The sequence below is a fragment of the Papilio polytes genome, unplaced genomic scaffold, assembly GCF_000836215.1.
Source record: "Papilio polytes unplaced genomic scaffold, Ppol_1.0 DF821289.1, whole genome shotgun sequence".
Lineage (NCBI taxonomy): Eukaryota > Metazoa > Arthropoda > Insecta > Lepidoptera > Papilionidae > Papilio > Papilio polytes.
The window spans coordinates 1993018-2009067 of record NW_013527915.1 but is presented as its reverse complement, the minus strand read 5'-3'; the positions used below and the strand labels follow the sequence as shown (position 1 = coordinate 2009067).

The following is a 16050-nucleotide window of genomic DNA, read 5'->3' as shown; positions in this document are numbered from 1 at the left end:
CGTAGAACGTAAAGTGATGGATGATCGTCGGCTCTTCATCACTCAAAGGGTAACCTATCCACATCGTGTCCTAAAAGATTCTCATATTAATGAGTTGAAAGGAACATAAGCCCAGCTCTCTTCGGTATCTACGTAGTGTTTGTTACTAGCTTTTTCTGACCACTGACCTTTTGCCCATCAGCTGCCGTAAGCGCTTCTATCAGCTTTCCGCATCTAACAGCTGTGTGTGGCTCCAGGAAGACCACCCAGCGCACGTCACCGCCGCGGTGCTTATCTGTTAGCGGCCGCAGCAGGGGTATGATTGTCCACGCGCCCCCCACCGGGAAATCTTCATGAGTTACGTGAGCTACTGGGCGCCGCTGTATAGTAAATACGCTATAAACATCATAGCTAATGGGAAATTACCTTCTAGTTATAGTGAAATAAGTGTATAATTATACTAGAAACAGGCGTGGTTGAACAGAGAAATATATCTCCCACTTGGAAGCATGCGTGGTAAAACTGCATACTGTTTAGGTAAGCTGTTATTAACTGTTAGGTAATTGTACATATCAAATATAAGAAAAATACTTCTATTACATATTGCATATGTATATGAATTATTGTGTGAGTAATAGACGGACACTGGATAATCGCTACTTCCTATATAAAACAAAAAATAGTTAATATAATTTTATCAACGCTCGTTACGGTTCGCGTTTGTGACCATAACAAAATTAGCAATCAGCTACGAACCGACGAATTCTGCGACTATCTACATGTGATGACACAAAGAGATCTTCAATTATGCAAACTACACACCATACAAATATCGTTTTAATAGTAAAACAATCAAGGCGTATGCTTTTCAGTGCATTTTTAAAGTAAATTTGCAATTAAAAATGCTGGCCTCGATGTGAAAATTTTAATATTTTCTTTTAAGATATGCATTATTGTACAGTGACGGAAATCGGTGATGTTCCCCTTACAAAAGATCCTTGTTCCTTATAACGAAAAAACCTCCTTACAAAACAACCAAGTAACAATGAGTTGCGCAAACGAAAGCAATTAGCCCTGTACTATTGACAGTTTTTTTATATAGTTACATTTAAAAGCTGCATACTATTGGTCATTTTTCCATGACCTCGTATCATTATAGCTTTTAAAGTAGAAGACCGCCACTTTCCCTGATTGTACATAAATATGAAGTTAGATATTAATGGAAACTTACCCCCTCCAGTTCGAACACTTGGTGTTCGATATCCTGTTTGAGACGAGTGGCCACACTTGCGTGGTAGGGCTCCGATTGACTGACGATAGTGAACACTACATTTCTTGAATCTGTAACAACAAAAGTTATTCTGCCTTTTGTTAGCTATATGAAAGCTATAGAAAAAACCGACATTCTTCTGTTTTATTAATATTCCCAGATACAAACAACTAGATAGTACTTCAAAAGTAGAGAAATATTCTCACAAACATCCATAATTCCTTTCCCTCACTTAAACACGTCTTTTATTCCAGTAAGTTGGAGCTTCGAAACAAAAGCTCTTTATAAGAAAGTTGAAGGCTCAATCAGATTGCTATAAAATAAAGTGCCCAAGTTCTCCTTACTTAAGTTGGTATAATGTAAGTTAGCAAGTTCTGACACGGCGCCGCCTCGAATTATGTAGCCGCAAACTGCTTCATTTAACTACAAGGAAAATGTCACTTTTACACCTGATTTATATTTCGCAATTTACTCGTGACTTTCCTTGTACAGTAATAATCACTTAAATTTAAGGGTATAGTAAAAACGGCATTATATTTGGGACTATTCTATTGGTCTAGGTTATTTAATTCGAATGATCTATACTATCCTTTTATCAGGAAGAAAACAATCCATTCATTAATATAAATTAGGTCTCGTAACGCAAAACTTATAAACAAACAATATAGGCTAAAAAAAATATTTTTAAATAAATTGGTATAATACAATATATATTATACTCACCAAAACATGTGATTACATCGACGAACATGAATAACAACACTAAAAACATAGCTGAAACAAAAGTTAAAACAAATGAGAAATGATAAACAATGAAACAGTTAAAAAACTATATTTTAAAAAGTTATATGTAATTCTTTTTCTGTCGCTTAATAATTCGCGCTGTTTCGTACTTTTTGGCGGGAAAACTGTCGACTGAACTATGAACAGTGCGCGTCTGTCACTCCCAACGACAAGAGCCGTACTGACATTCTTCCCTGTTATCCTGCATTCGTGTATATTTGGCTGTCGAGGCCTCTATATCCTTTGATAAAATAATGTATTAACATGACGTCACGTAAATGTCGGTCTTTCAATAATCCTAAATCAAGCAATTTCATGCATAAGTCATTATAAACAGCATTATAAAGGAACTATAGTAGTTTAAAAAAAGAACGTTTTAGTTTTCATATGAAAACAAAGTTAGGTAATTAATAATTTATAGACAAAACTGCTCTCTAGTATTAGTTTTAATTAATTTTTTCTCAGGCTTGTACGATGAAAAATTTACGCCGCCTTTTAAAAACAAAACACGTTAGATGAATTTTTCTAAATCAGCATTGATTAAAAATGCATCGAATTTCTGATAAATTAATCGTAATTATGGCGGTTACTGTGCAAACAACATCGAATATACCACAATATTCATAAACAAAGCAATTTCATAACATTTCATTTCGTGTTTCTTTTATTAAAAGTATAAAAACACATTCCGTTACAGCTCTAGCTAATGATACGGATATAGAGGATTAGGGCGGGCTTATTACGCGGATCGAGTTAATTCAATCCTCATTCAAATTGCTTTCTAACAGTACCTTGATGGAGTTTTTATCCAGATTTGCTGTATGAGAAAAAAAAAAACTTGATTATATTGGTCAATAAAGTCAATGAGATCTACTCAAGACTTTTGTACTACATTACATTATTTTTCCCACTTGTGCTATTGTTTATTTACCCTAATTAAATTCATTTTTTTTATTGATTGGTTGTAATGTATACATGTTTGTATGTATGTCTTCTTGTATAATGACTTCCAGTGTGATTTTAAATACTGAACTGTCATTCTAAACATTTCTTTTCTATTAGGCTCTAGAAAAATATACCTGACATAACTTTTTAAATAATTTGATTATGCAAGATGAAATATTAAGAAAATTTCTAGTGTGTTGTAAATAAGACCTGCTTTGTGTATCACAGAGGATGCATTGAAGAACTGGCTGATTAGAATAGTTTAAATGTGACATGTATTTTATATTGAATTCAGTCATAGATAATACATATATATACTGAATTCAGTTGTTCGAAATAGGGAGAACAATCTTATGTTCAGTAAAAATAATATCTTATTTTTTATATAAACGTGTTATAATATATCAATTTAAATGTAAATAAATAACAAACATTGTTTATTCTACATCATTTGTGTGCTGGCTGAAGCATATTCCTATCAGTTGAAAATAAAAATGTTAAACTTACAAACTGTATGTTTTACTGTGAGTTTTGCCGTCGCTTATAACTTTTCTGCTACTTAATAACCTATCTCATTTGAAAAATCTTCCTTTAAACTCATAATAGTAAGTAGATCTAAGCATTTACTTTTATTAACATAGTGTATGCTTACAACAGTTTGGAATATGTAAAATTTAAATATTCAATATTGCTTTAAAACAATATATCTCTTGACATTAATTAAACAAACCATCATCCATACGAAAATGTTTTCAATTTGTTCCAAGAGATTATTAGTTAGTGTCTACGGAAAGGATAAAGTGATTTCCCAGCAAAACAGGACTTCATCACAGCCTGGTAACTTTACCCAAATCTGTGGTTGATCGAAAAAGAATTTTTAAAATACTAAAAAATTATTGTCATAGTGAAAATTGTTGTGTATATTTAAAAATTATTTGAATGTAGCAAACATTTTAAATCAACTGTTACTGTCTTGTTAGAAATTTTAAAACATCAATAAAGGTTTCCTATAATGTTTCCCAGTTATAAAATAAGTTACCAATATATGTAATATCGAAATTCTACGTAAGGCACGTATTAGTTGTATATTTTTGAAACGATATTGAAAATTTTGTACCAAAAAATGAAGTGGGAAAGAATGAATTCTTCTTGGATCCTTACCTACAAATATCCTTAATATTAACCGGTGCAAGTAACACTAATAATTATTATGAAGCTTTTTTAAAAATAAAAACAAAACAAAACAAAAGTAACTAATTAAAAAAAAGTTTAATCTGACAGTTTGACAGTTTAAGTAAACTTTTTTTCGGACGTTATACAAACGGCAAAGAAATATTGCCCATTTTACGTAAATGAAAACTGTTTTAGTTCACAATGTTTTTAAGTGTTTTTCTTAACGCAGCAACTTGCATAATAAAAAAGGTGCATTATGAATTTTTCCGTTATTAGGGCTCTAAAAGTTAAATTATTTTAGTAAGAATTTGTACACAATTACATTTACAATGTTAACTCTTATATACAAACAATATACGAATGATTCAATAATTACCGTGAACCGTTCATATTCTATTGCATAATTATAATTTTAGTATTTCGTGCTACGTTAAAACAACTAAAAATTAAATCGGAATTTTAAAATGGAAATTGACGTTTCACGTAAAATGTCAGAATGTGACACTGACAAACGAAAGATGGACTTTCCCTTGTTGTGGCAAAAATAAACATAATAAAATGCACCTTCCTGCATTGTGTTAAAGTTGAGTTTTTATTACTTGGGATTTAATTATTTACACACTGTACAAGTTTATTTACCTTTGGTTTTCAAATTATTTTCAATTCCTTTGGCGCCGTCCTAGATATAGAGACGGATTTTATAACATTTGTATTCTGTATTTAAATATCGCGGATTAAAATCGTATTCTAGTAATATCAATAACATATTTTATTTATAGTTAAGAAAATCATGAATGATATAGCTTATCTTTTAGATTAAATATCACAAAATCGGACATTGTTTTCGCACATATGTTCAGACTTTGACCCAGTGAGAAGCTTAGTGCATAAAGTAGAACGAAAACTGAAAATGGTGACGTTAAATAATAAAGGCGTAACAGATGATCAGCTCAAGGAGTTGTTCCCAGATTTGCCAGCAGGTCCATTGGATGTGTATAGGAAGAAAGCGACATTCGACTGGCGTCGTATGAAACTTGTTTACGATAACTTATCGACAATGAAGATGAAAGTAAGTTGTTATTTATACATATTTATTACATTATAAATTGAAACTTTTTCATATACTATTTAAAAGTGTTTAATTTGTATAATACTTTAGAGTTTTATAAAGGCTGATTCTGATTTATAAATATGTGTTTACCAACAGAATGACATATGGAATTACATGCTTGAGAACCCTCTCTTCCGGCACCAGGAAGCGACGCCTTCTTTGGATGAGCAGCGACACATCGCCACAAAGAGGATGTATGCAATATTCAGTCAAAACTTTACACCCCTTATAAAGGTACATTATTATTTATGCATCTATTATTTTCTGGTGAATTTAAGAGAAGGATGTTTGGAAATCCAGTCTGCTACTTTCATATTCAACACAAAACATGTATGAATGTCTTATCAAAGTTCATATACATTATTATATCTGAAAGATCAAAGGTTGAAGTCATTGGCACAATTAACATGAACTTTAAAGGCTCCTATGTAGACTGCCACAAGCAACAATTTTGTGATTTACACCTTGTTTTATATTTTTTTAATTACTTGACAAATACTAATTTCTATGTTTTGAAAGTAATATTAGAAAGAAAAAGAATTGCAGGTTTTGTTTGTGTATTATATATTCATGATTGATGCGTCGTTATTGATCGTTTACATGTTTTCTTGTAAAATGCATACATTAAAAATGATTTTTTTTTCAGATCGGTGCAGAGCCAAGGCTGTTCCAATCGGAAACTGAAGCGTTATTCATGTTTGACAGTTCCCTAGCTGTAAAGATATCATTGACCTTCCGAATGTTCTCAAATGTCATCCAAGGCAGTGGCCGTAGTCACCACTACAAGTACATAGAGCAAGTAGAAAGTGGGAAAATTGGGGGCTGCTTTGCTTTGACCGAAGTGGCTCATGGATCTAACGCTAAAGGCATGAGGACAACCGCAACTTATTGTCCTGAAAAGAAACAATTTATTATGCACACACCGGACTTTGAAGCTGCTAAGTTTTGGGTAGGCTCGTTAGGTGAGACTGAAAATATGGCAACATTGAGTCCAATGACCTTGTACCATTGAGCTCAAGGTTCTTGTGTTTAACGATTTGTGACTTCTTTATATTCATATTGCGCCGGATAAACATAAGTACAATTCAAATTAATTTGATTACCATCTTTGTTTTTAAGTTAAACATTTTTTTTAATTTACATTACGATTTACGAAAGTTCAATCAACTGACCTGAATGAGTTATGTTAATTTTCCTCTATTATAATTCAGTAAGTTAAGGGCAAAAATGTCAATGTAATCAATTACATTATTTTGACTTACACTTAACTTTGTATACTGTAACTTTGATTTAAGCTTTGAAAGCAAGAATCAACATGGATTATTCCCAACCGTCACACCACTCTGTCCACACGTGGCGACAGATGAGAATATAAAGTTTCATCCGCCCTTTCAGTCCCACTATCACCAATGAGGTGACAGATAAGTTTCGACCGTCCCCTCGTCGCAAAAGGTGCGACGGATAAATCTTTTCTCATCTGTCGCCATGTGGGGACAGAGCGGGGTGACGGTTGGGAATAATCCATCAACATGGTATCTATATTTTACAAGCTTATTTTACTTAATTTTTTTATCGTACTGACTTTAAATATTCAGTTCAGATAATCGTATTATTGTTTTTCTCTGGCAGGCAAATGCGCGACACATGCAATAGTGTATGCGATGTTAATCTCGAAAGGCAAGAACCACGGCCTGCATACATTCGTGGTGCCTATCAGAGACCCTAAAACCCTGAAGCCATACCCTGGAGTAACCGTAGGAGACATTGGAGAGAAGATTGGTCTTAACGGCATTGACAACGGGTAAGACTTAACATAATTGTTTTTGTAGATTTTAATCGAATTTGAACTTTATACCATAGATTAAGAAGTTTAGAGAGTAGTCACTAGACGCGACTGGTTGTTTGATTTTCCACAAATCTTGGTTATTGAAATATTATGCCTAGCCTTGAGAAGTATGTTCTTAACAGTTATGTATGCGCGTCCATATATGTATCATTACCAAACATAATTATGTACTGCAACGTGGTGGTAAAGTTAAAAAATAAACATTGACGCTCGTAAAATTAACGTTAATTGTAATTAAAACATGTGTTTTTATATTTTTACAAATTGCTACATTTTTTTAACTGATGAGGAAATATGATGGAATTTTTAACGATGTTTTTTGCTTCACCTATAGTAATATTAAGAAAGATTGGGTTTTTGTATGTATTGAAATAACTCAAAATCTACTGGGCCGATTTCGAAAATTCTTTCACCATTGAAAAGCTACGTTATCCCTGTGTAACCTAGGCTATGTTTTTTTATAGTACGTGGACGAAGTCGCGAGCAACAGCTAGTATCTATCTTAAGCTGTTTATTTCAGTTTTGTGATGTTCAACAACTACCGTCTCCCTAAGGAGGCGGCGTTGGACAAGATGGGCGGGGTGGACGACAATGGAGACTACCAGACCCCTTTTAGAGACCCCAAAAAGAGATTCGGAGCCTCATTGGGTATTCTGTCTGGTATGTTTTGATAGATTTTTTCATTCCGAGCAATTGCAATTAAAATTCGCTATCTCACATTCAGCACGTTAAATACGTGTAATTTTTTTTTATAGAGATTCAAAAATATAGGGTAGGTAAAATATTTTTTCACTTAATCGTCTCTAAAGCTATCTATTAATAGGTCCTTAAAACACGTCAATATAATTAATTGCCAATAGGTGTCAGCACTATTTAATTTATTTTATAACAAAAGAAGGTTTTTTATAATTTCGTAAAATATTTTAGTACATGTCAACACTAGGGGGCGCTAAACTTGACACATGATATACTAGCTGTCAGAGAAAGTGGCCTTGAAAAAAATCGATATTTTAACTGGTACTGTTTTCCTGGTCGTCTAGGTGGCAGGGTGCATATAACTTCGATATCCGCCAACTACCTGCAGAAGGCCATCGTGATCGCCATCAGGTACTCCGCGGTCAGGAGACAGTTTGGACCTGAAAACTCTACTGAAGAATTGCCAGTACTAGAGTATCAGCAACAAGTAAGTACAGATTTGATAAATATTCATCTTTGTATTCGGTTTTTACTGTATTTTGTAGATTTTTCTTTCTTCAAAAATTTTAATGTTTTATTTGAAGCTATTTCTATATTCCGTCTTTTCATAGGTGTTCCTAATATGATAGGGGGGAGGGGAGGGCGCTACTGTTATCCCTACCATTATAAACCTGAAAAGAGAAAAAAAATATCTAAATTAACTTTAATTAAACCATACTAATGGTAGCTTCCCTCCAGATCAAGTCATATAACTCGTTATATAACTAACATTTTATATCTCTCTCTCCGGATCGTTTCTACATTTTTGACGGTTTGAGGGCGATCACTCTTCTTGACCATTTCTGGAAGGTTGTTTCTCCACTCTGCGATTCTCTGCGACGTGTATGGCGTTATGAATAGTTGTGTCGAGTGTGGTGAAGTATTTCCATGTACTAAACCATTGTTGTCAACTTTAAGTAACTATATATAAATTTGTAGCAAGTCCGCCTGCTGCCGTACTTAGCGACGACGTTCGCGCTGCGCGTGTTCTGCACGTGGTTCGGCGCGGTGCACGTCGCTATGGCCGTAGACAATATCACAGGTATCTTTACAATATCACCTCGCTACACGCCCCCACTGAGGAGCTCGGGGATCTACCCTTAGATGTGACTAATCCATACCCAAACATGCTACCCACTGCGGGTTGATTTTACACATATCTGATCCCTTTGCCTTTGAAATTATATATCATGGTACATGGTACATACTAGCTTTCGCCCTTGACTCCGTTTGCATGGAATTTACAAAAAATAAACATTGGTAAGTAGACTATGTGTTCTTCCAGACTTCTCTACATCCATGACAAATTTAAACGACATCCGTTCAGCAGTCATAGATTTATAGACTCACTGTGCCATTTTACAGTCCAGTAATGAAACGCTACTGACTGTACTGGTCAAGGTACAAGATGCGTAAGCCAGTAATATTCTCGAGAATAAAAAAGGTGTCAATGTCAATTCATACCCTCGTATCTAGGGCTGATCCTCATCACAATTGAATATGTTATGTTAATTTAAACAAGTGCCAATAGCGTAATGATTTGGAGTATGGACTACCTTTGCAATCGAAGGTTCGAATCTCGCCTTTTAGCTAATTTACCTGGCACAAGTCTAGAGCTTAGTTGGAACTGTTAAAGGAAATATAGGTAAACTAGCTGTTCCCGTGCGATTTCATTTGCATAAAATTATAAAAAAAAATCATTTTATTGTTCACATTTGTGAAATTATCAATTACAAATATCAAAATGACATGACATGATGACAACCTTGTCTTTGATGTTGGCAGCAACTTATGGTTCCTTTCTGACATTAGGGTTTTTATCCAAAATATTTACCCCCTAAGTTTAATGGCGTGAAAATATATAGCCTAAAGCGTGACGTAAGTGTAAGGCTTTTAATAAAGAAAAGAATTATTCAAAAACATGCTGTGATTGCTGACATCTTAGGCAACAAAGAAGTGTGTGTTTACGCTTTATTATAATAGTATAGATTAACAAAGTTGTATAGTATAGAAGTGTGGGAGGAGACGCACATAAAGAGGATATTTCCCCTTCCTACGCATCTCCTCCACCGTCAAATCCACTTCCTCCTCCCAACCTCTTATAAGAAAAGGATGGTAAAGAGAAAGGGACTTAAATTAGGCCTACGGCAGCACACTCGTCAGACGGAACACGGAATTGCTTCCATTTGACGGCTATCTTCTGTGAGGTCGTGGTATTACTGGGGACGAGCCGGCCCTGCAGTGCTAAGATGTTAAAGCGGGCATTACCACTGTTAAATATATATCATCATCATACATGTACACATAACAGACTCGAACTATCATAATTACAAACAACAGTCAACACTTTTAAAAATATATTAAATAAACTTAAAATATAAGAGCTTTACAACACACACGCTTCAGCTAACTAGCTGCTATGCTACCCAAAAATAATAACAGTAATAATTACATCATATGATTTGTAAATACCGACAACTAGCTGTAGGTAGTCGTCTCTATATAACAAAATAAATAATGAAAAACCTAGCCTATGTTACTCACTGATAACGTAGCTTTCTATTAGTGAAAGAATTTTTAAAATCGACCAAATAGTTTTGGAGTTATTTCAATATAAAAACACAACAAAATTCTTAATAACATTAGTAAAAATTTTTTCATGAAAATTATTACCCATGACAGATTATTCTTCACATTATTCATTTACTAAGTAAGATTTACGAAAATAAAAATAAAATACTATTTGCGAATTCAGCGCGGAATTAAAAAAAATCTTAGTAGCCAATGTATTCTTCCAGACTATTCTATAATCAGTGCCAAGTTTCATAAGGATTTGTTAAGCCGTTTGGGAGATATCAGCAAATATCCATCTACCCAAACTGTCGAATTTACAATATTATTAAAATAAATAATAAAATACTCAAGAAGTATACTTGATAATGTATATAGAAGAAATGGGTTACGTCCGTGATCACTGCCTACCCCTCTGGATTACGGCTGTATTATACTCCATTTTAAAACCGCTCAATCGTCAATAACAACTCCAACAGCGTCCGCTCTGGGCGAGCTGCGGAACGACAACGACGCGAACTGCACCTACGAGGGCGAGAACAGCCTGCTGCTGCAGCAGGCCAGCAACTGGCTGCTGCAGCTGTGGCCGCGCAGGGCGCAGCTCGCGCCCGCCGACCACCCCCTCGCCTCCCTGGCCTTCCTGCCCGCCGCAGACCGCACCATCGCCACCACCTGCCCCTGGACTAAGCTCGAGGATATCATAGAACCAGCCAGTGAGCATTTTATTTCACTTTACTTTCGCCCGCGACTCCGCCCGCATGGGGTTAAAGAACAAAAAAGTAGCCTATGTGTTTTTCGAAGCTATGCTCTACATCTATGTTAAATTTTATCCAGATCAGTTCAGCAGTTTAGGCTACAAACTGTAACAAACATCCATCCATCCAAACTTTCTCATTTATATTAGGACGATTTGATTCTTAAATATTTGCAATACAATAATAAATTATACAGTTTTTCTGCAAAATTATATTTTTTTTTGTAATGCCAATAATTAAGGTAAAAATATACGCATATAGTATGTTCAAAGTAATTATAAGATTTACCTGCTTGTAACAAAAACGTTACGTGACCTTGGAATTTTTATTTATTAAAATGATTTTTTTTTGTACCATTCGCATTAAAAATTAATATTTTTTTATGTTTTTTTTTATTATAGATTTAATAGAGATGTTTAAATGGCTGACGGTGTACACATTGAAGACGACGTATGAGAAAGTGTCGAGCCTGAAGGGGGCCGGCAGAGACAACTTCCAGGCCAAGAACGAGTCGCAGTCATACCACGCTACCTCACTCTCTGTTGTCTATGGAGAGGTAACTTGACATTCTAAAAATATAGCCTATGTTACTAAGTGATAACGTAGGTATTTATTGGTGTAAGAATTTTTGAAATTGGCAGTAGTTTTTGAGTTATTCCAGTATTAAAAAATCTAAAACCTTTCTCTTAATAATATTAGTATAAACATAATAAGAGCGTCGGTGGCTCAGTGGTTTAAGCACATGACTTGTAATCTACAGGTCTTGGGTTCGAATCCCGCTGTACCAATGTGATTTTCGATTTATCGAATTTTCATATGTACATAATTTACGTGACGTTCTTACGGTGAAGGAAAACATGGTGATGCCTGCACATATCGGTGAAGAAATTCAAAGATATGTGTGAAGTCAACCAACCGGCAGTGCAGGTTGACTATGACCTAGTCACCCCTTATTAGGGTAGGCTCCGAGCCCCTCGGTGGGGACGTATAGTGAGCTGGTGATGACGATGATTATGATGATGAGACATAATAATAGCCGCCTTTTATATTTAAATTTTTCAATTTTTTACATTTCTAAGTATGTCTTTATATGATAGTTTATTTCTATCCTAGTCTAATAGAAGATATAATATGTTTTCAGAACTTCATATTAAATAATTTCTACAAGAGTGCGCTGGAGTTCCACGACGCGGAGTGCAGGAAGGTTCTGCTGCAAATGGTGGCCTTGTACGGAGCCTTCCTCTTAGAGAAACATCTCGCCACCTTGTACATTGTGAGTGGCACCTACTAACTTAATATTATAAATGCGAAAATTAAGATCAATGGATGTTTGTAAGGTTGTAGCCTAAACGGCTGTATCTGGATGAAATTTGGCATACATGTAGAGAATGTGGAAGAACATATAGGCTATTTACTTTTTTTAATCCCACGCAGATGGAGTAGCGGGCGAAAGCTCGTATTTATATTAAATTATTATAGCCCTTTTTTAAATTGTATTGTTGTGTTTAAAACGTGAAATTTGAAATTTTTACAAATTCATCACTAACATCAATAAAGTAGTTAATTGCTACTAATTCATTTATTTCAGAGTATCTTAGTATAATTCTTAATATTATTAGACAGAATATAAATTTATCTGTATTACCAAAGAGATCGGCTTTTGCAGTTCTGGTATTGCGGACCTCTGAACTTCGATGATCACCTTTTGCATAAAAAACCTAATTTCTCAATTGCATTTTTCAACGATTAATATAAGTGTTAACACTGCACTAGAGATCTAAGTCAGGAATGCGCGCGAATATTCCAACCCTTGTCATGACATTGACAGCTGTCAGCTAGGGACGTGACGTTTGTTTTGTGTCGACAATCTAGTGTTGCGTCAATTCTAGAGCACGCTACTAATTTTCTTAACAGTATACATATTAAAAATAAAGGTCGTTGTAACTAGGGCGGGTACCTGGCGGGGGCGCAGGGCGCGCTGGTGCGCGAGGGCGTGGTGCGGCTGTGCGCGCAGCTGGCCGCCGCCGCGCCCGCGCTCGCCGACACGCTGGCCCCGCCCGACTGGTGCCTCAACTCCGTGCTGGGACACGCGGACGGGGAGGTGAGGTGTACATTACACACTACACACTACAGATGTGTAATACTTACACTACATCTGTATACAATCTCGACCATGTTAATCTAGTAGGGGTAGGGTCATGACCTTACTTCAAAGTAATATTATAAATGCGAAAATGGCGTTAGATGGAAATTTGTTAGAATTATCTCTAGAACGGCTCAACGGATTTCAATGAAATTTTGCACAGATGTGGGTCTGAAGAACATGTAGGCTACTTACTAAGTTTTTTTTTAAATCCGTGCAGACGAAGTCCGGATCGAAAGCTAGTAATAAATAGAAAATATATTACAGTATATAATCTATGTAATGTTTGTCAATGAGTTTACAATTGCAGTCATTTAAAATGAATGAAATGCCTCATCATCTTCAACATCATCCTCTTTATCCTACTCCCGTAGGGTCGGCGCTACAGACATTTGTCCTGCACATATCTCTATCATACGTCATCTCATCTTTCAATCCATCCATCTCTTTCTAGGTCTATCTCTACCGGTGTACCTCCACACTCATAACTATCGTTCTCCTTGTAACATGCGATTCATCCCTCCTCATAACGTGCCCGTACCATGCTAAAAAGAATGAAACACCTATTTTTCGTTAATGCTATTTACCTAATTTTATGTAAGACATTTTCTATAATATAGCAGTTTGTATGTTCAGGTATACAAGCACCTGCAGAACAACGTGCTGACGTACCCGGGGGCGGTGGCGCGCCCCGCCTGGTGGCGCGACGTCGTGCACTGGCAGACATACGCGCCCTCCAAACTGTAACACGCAACGATATACACAAAACACTATTTTACATACTTAAGATGTATTACATTTAACACACTGCATATAAAATTATTTTACATATTACATACTCAAGATGTATTACATTTTACACACTGCAGATATAATAATTTTACATATTACATACTCAAGATGTATTACATTTTACACACTGCAGATAAAATTATTTTACATATTACATACTCAAGATGTATTACACTTTACACACTGCAGATAAAACGATTTTACATATTACATGCTCTAGATGTATTACATTTACACACTGCAGATAAAACGATTTTACATATTACATGCTCTAGATGTATTACATTTACACACTGCAGATGAAATGATTTTACATATTACATACTCAAGATGTATACATATAGATGTATTACATTTTACACTCTGCAGATAAATTCATTTTATATATTACATACTCAAGACGTATTACATTTACATATAGACATATTACACATTCCAGATAATGTCCTTATATTTTACACACTAAAGATACGGTACTTATGCAGTTTACACAGTGAAGATGAAATGTTTTATTTATATCTTAAGGAATAAATTATTTTACATACAACAGACATAAGTAATTAAATTGTAAAACATACGCAATACTTTAAGAGAAATATGTAGATATAAAATTATTTTTAAATATCAACACTAAGGAGCTTAAATAATGTGATGGGAAATATATTTTTGTATATAGAAGTTTTATATGAATCTATGTTATTTTTTTATTAAAATATGTTAAACGTTCATTGTTTTTTTTTAATTTGCAGTACCATGAAAAAAGACTATTTGACTCGACTCGAGGTTAAGTACGCTTTTTTTTTAATTAATTCAAACTTATGTACCATTACCGTACCATACAAAAGGCTCTTGTTGAATTATTTAAGAAATCGAAACCAATTCGTGTTTCTATAATGGGGTTTGCATATGTAATGGTTTCCGTCAATCACTTTGTCCGTTTGTTCGTAATACTGAAGTGTAAGGACACGATACACAAACGAAGTTTTTAATCTGTGCAAGTAACATGCTAAAGATAATCATACTATGTGTTCTTTTAACAAAGTAAGTACCAATTTAAATACCAAATAGTTATATTTCTAATCTTTGATTGAGAATTTCGAAATTCGTAGCGCTCATGCGGAGTTAAACAATATCGTAAAAGAGGCAAGGCAAAAAGAGCTACAGGACCTCATAGGTGATTTGGTTAACGTGGTCGCAGCGCGCGGAGCCCACGCCTGCGTCACCGTACTCTGCGACCCCGTCTATTTGAACATCTTCGAAGGCCCTTTATTTGATAAACTACATACCGCAACTTTCGTCTTTGTAAGTATTTACACAATACATAACGAGCTACCTTACTAACATAAATGCGAAAATTTATGCAATGGATATATATTAGAGTTTTTAGCATCAACGGCTGAACGGATCTTGAAGAAATTTGACATAAATGTACAGGATAGTCTGGAAGAACACATAGGTTACTTACTTTTTTATGACTTTGGAGGGACAGATTCGAGGGAGAAAGTTAGTTTCTAAGTAATGTTTGAATTCACGGTCTTAGTGATCAATTACAATAACACTTTGCATAGCCCAGAGCAAGAGCAGATCAGTCTTAAATCGCAATCAAAACTAAGCTTCATCTGATTACAAAATGGTTTAATTTTCACTTACACGACTTTTATATCTTTCATAAGATGTGAAAAATAAAGGACTTCCTTTTTCAATATTGTGAAGCTTGATTTTAATAGCGGTACAAAATCTGCACTGCTCTACGCTTCGGTCTGTATGATCAGACCCTACGGAGTTCCTTTAGAAACTGTTAAAAGGCTGAGAAGTGATTATAGCAATGTTATTGGTAATAATTAGATCGTGGTAGCTGAAAACGAGGACCTATTGTTTCCAAATTACCACACTCTGGAGGGTTTGCGGCACGCGAAGAAGGAGAGATGCGGGACTTACTTCATCATC

General features: G+C 35.0%; 2 protein-coding genes across 2 annotated transcripts in view; one reads left to right on the top strand and one right to left on the bottom strand.

Moving 5' to 3' along the window:
- LOC106109083 (beta-1,3-glucosyltransferase) overlaps positions 1 to 4245 on the bottom strand; it is a 7332-nt gene extending 3087 nt beyond the window's left edge. The window contains exons 1-5 of the mRNA XM_013290486.1: positions 4139 to 4245; positions 1973 to 2023; positions 1211 to 1320; positions 168 to 359; positions 2 to 70 (exon numbers count right to left, since the gene is read on the bottom strand). Coding sequence (XP_013145940.1) covers positions 2 to 70; positions 168 to 359; positions 1211 to 1320; positions 1973 to 2021 — 420 coding nt within the window. The 5' untranslated portion in view covers positions 2022 to 2023; positions 4139 to 4245. The remainder of the gene's footprint in view (position 1; positions 71 to 167; positions 360 to 1210; positions 1321 to 1972; positions 2024 to 4138) is intronic.
- Positions 4246 to 4713: 468 nt separating this feature from the next.
- LOC106109082 (peroxisomal acyl-coenzyme A oxidase 3-like) lies at positions 4714 to 14831 on the top strand. Its single transcript, XM_013290484.1, has 12 exons — positions 4714 to 5219; positions 5358 to 5495; positions 5908 to 6223; positions 6891 to 7062; positions 7628 to 7767; positions 8148 to 8290; positions 8782 to 8944; positions 10893 to 11126; positions 11570 to 11724; positions 12310 to 12441; positions 13117 to 13269; positions 13948 to 14831. Exons 1-12 carry the CDS (start codon positions 5061 to 5063, stop codon positions 14056 to 14058), a joined length of 2016 nt encoding a protein of 671 aa, XP_013145938.1. The 5' UTR covers positions 4714 to 5060; the 3' UTR covers positions 14059 to 14831.
- Positions 14832 to 16050: the final 1219 nt, after the last annotated feature.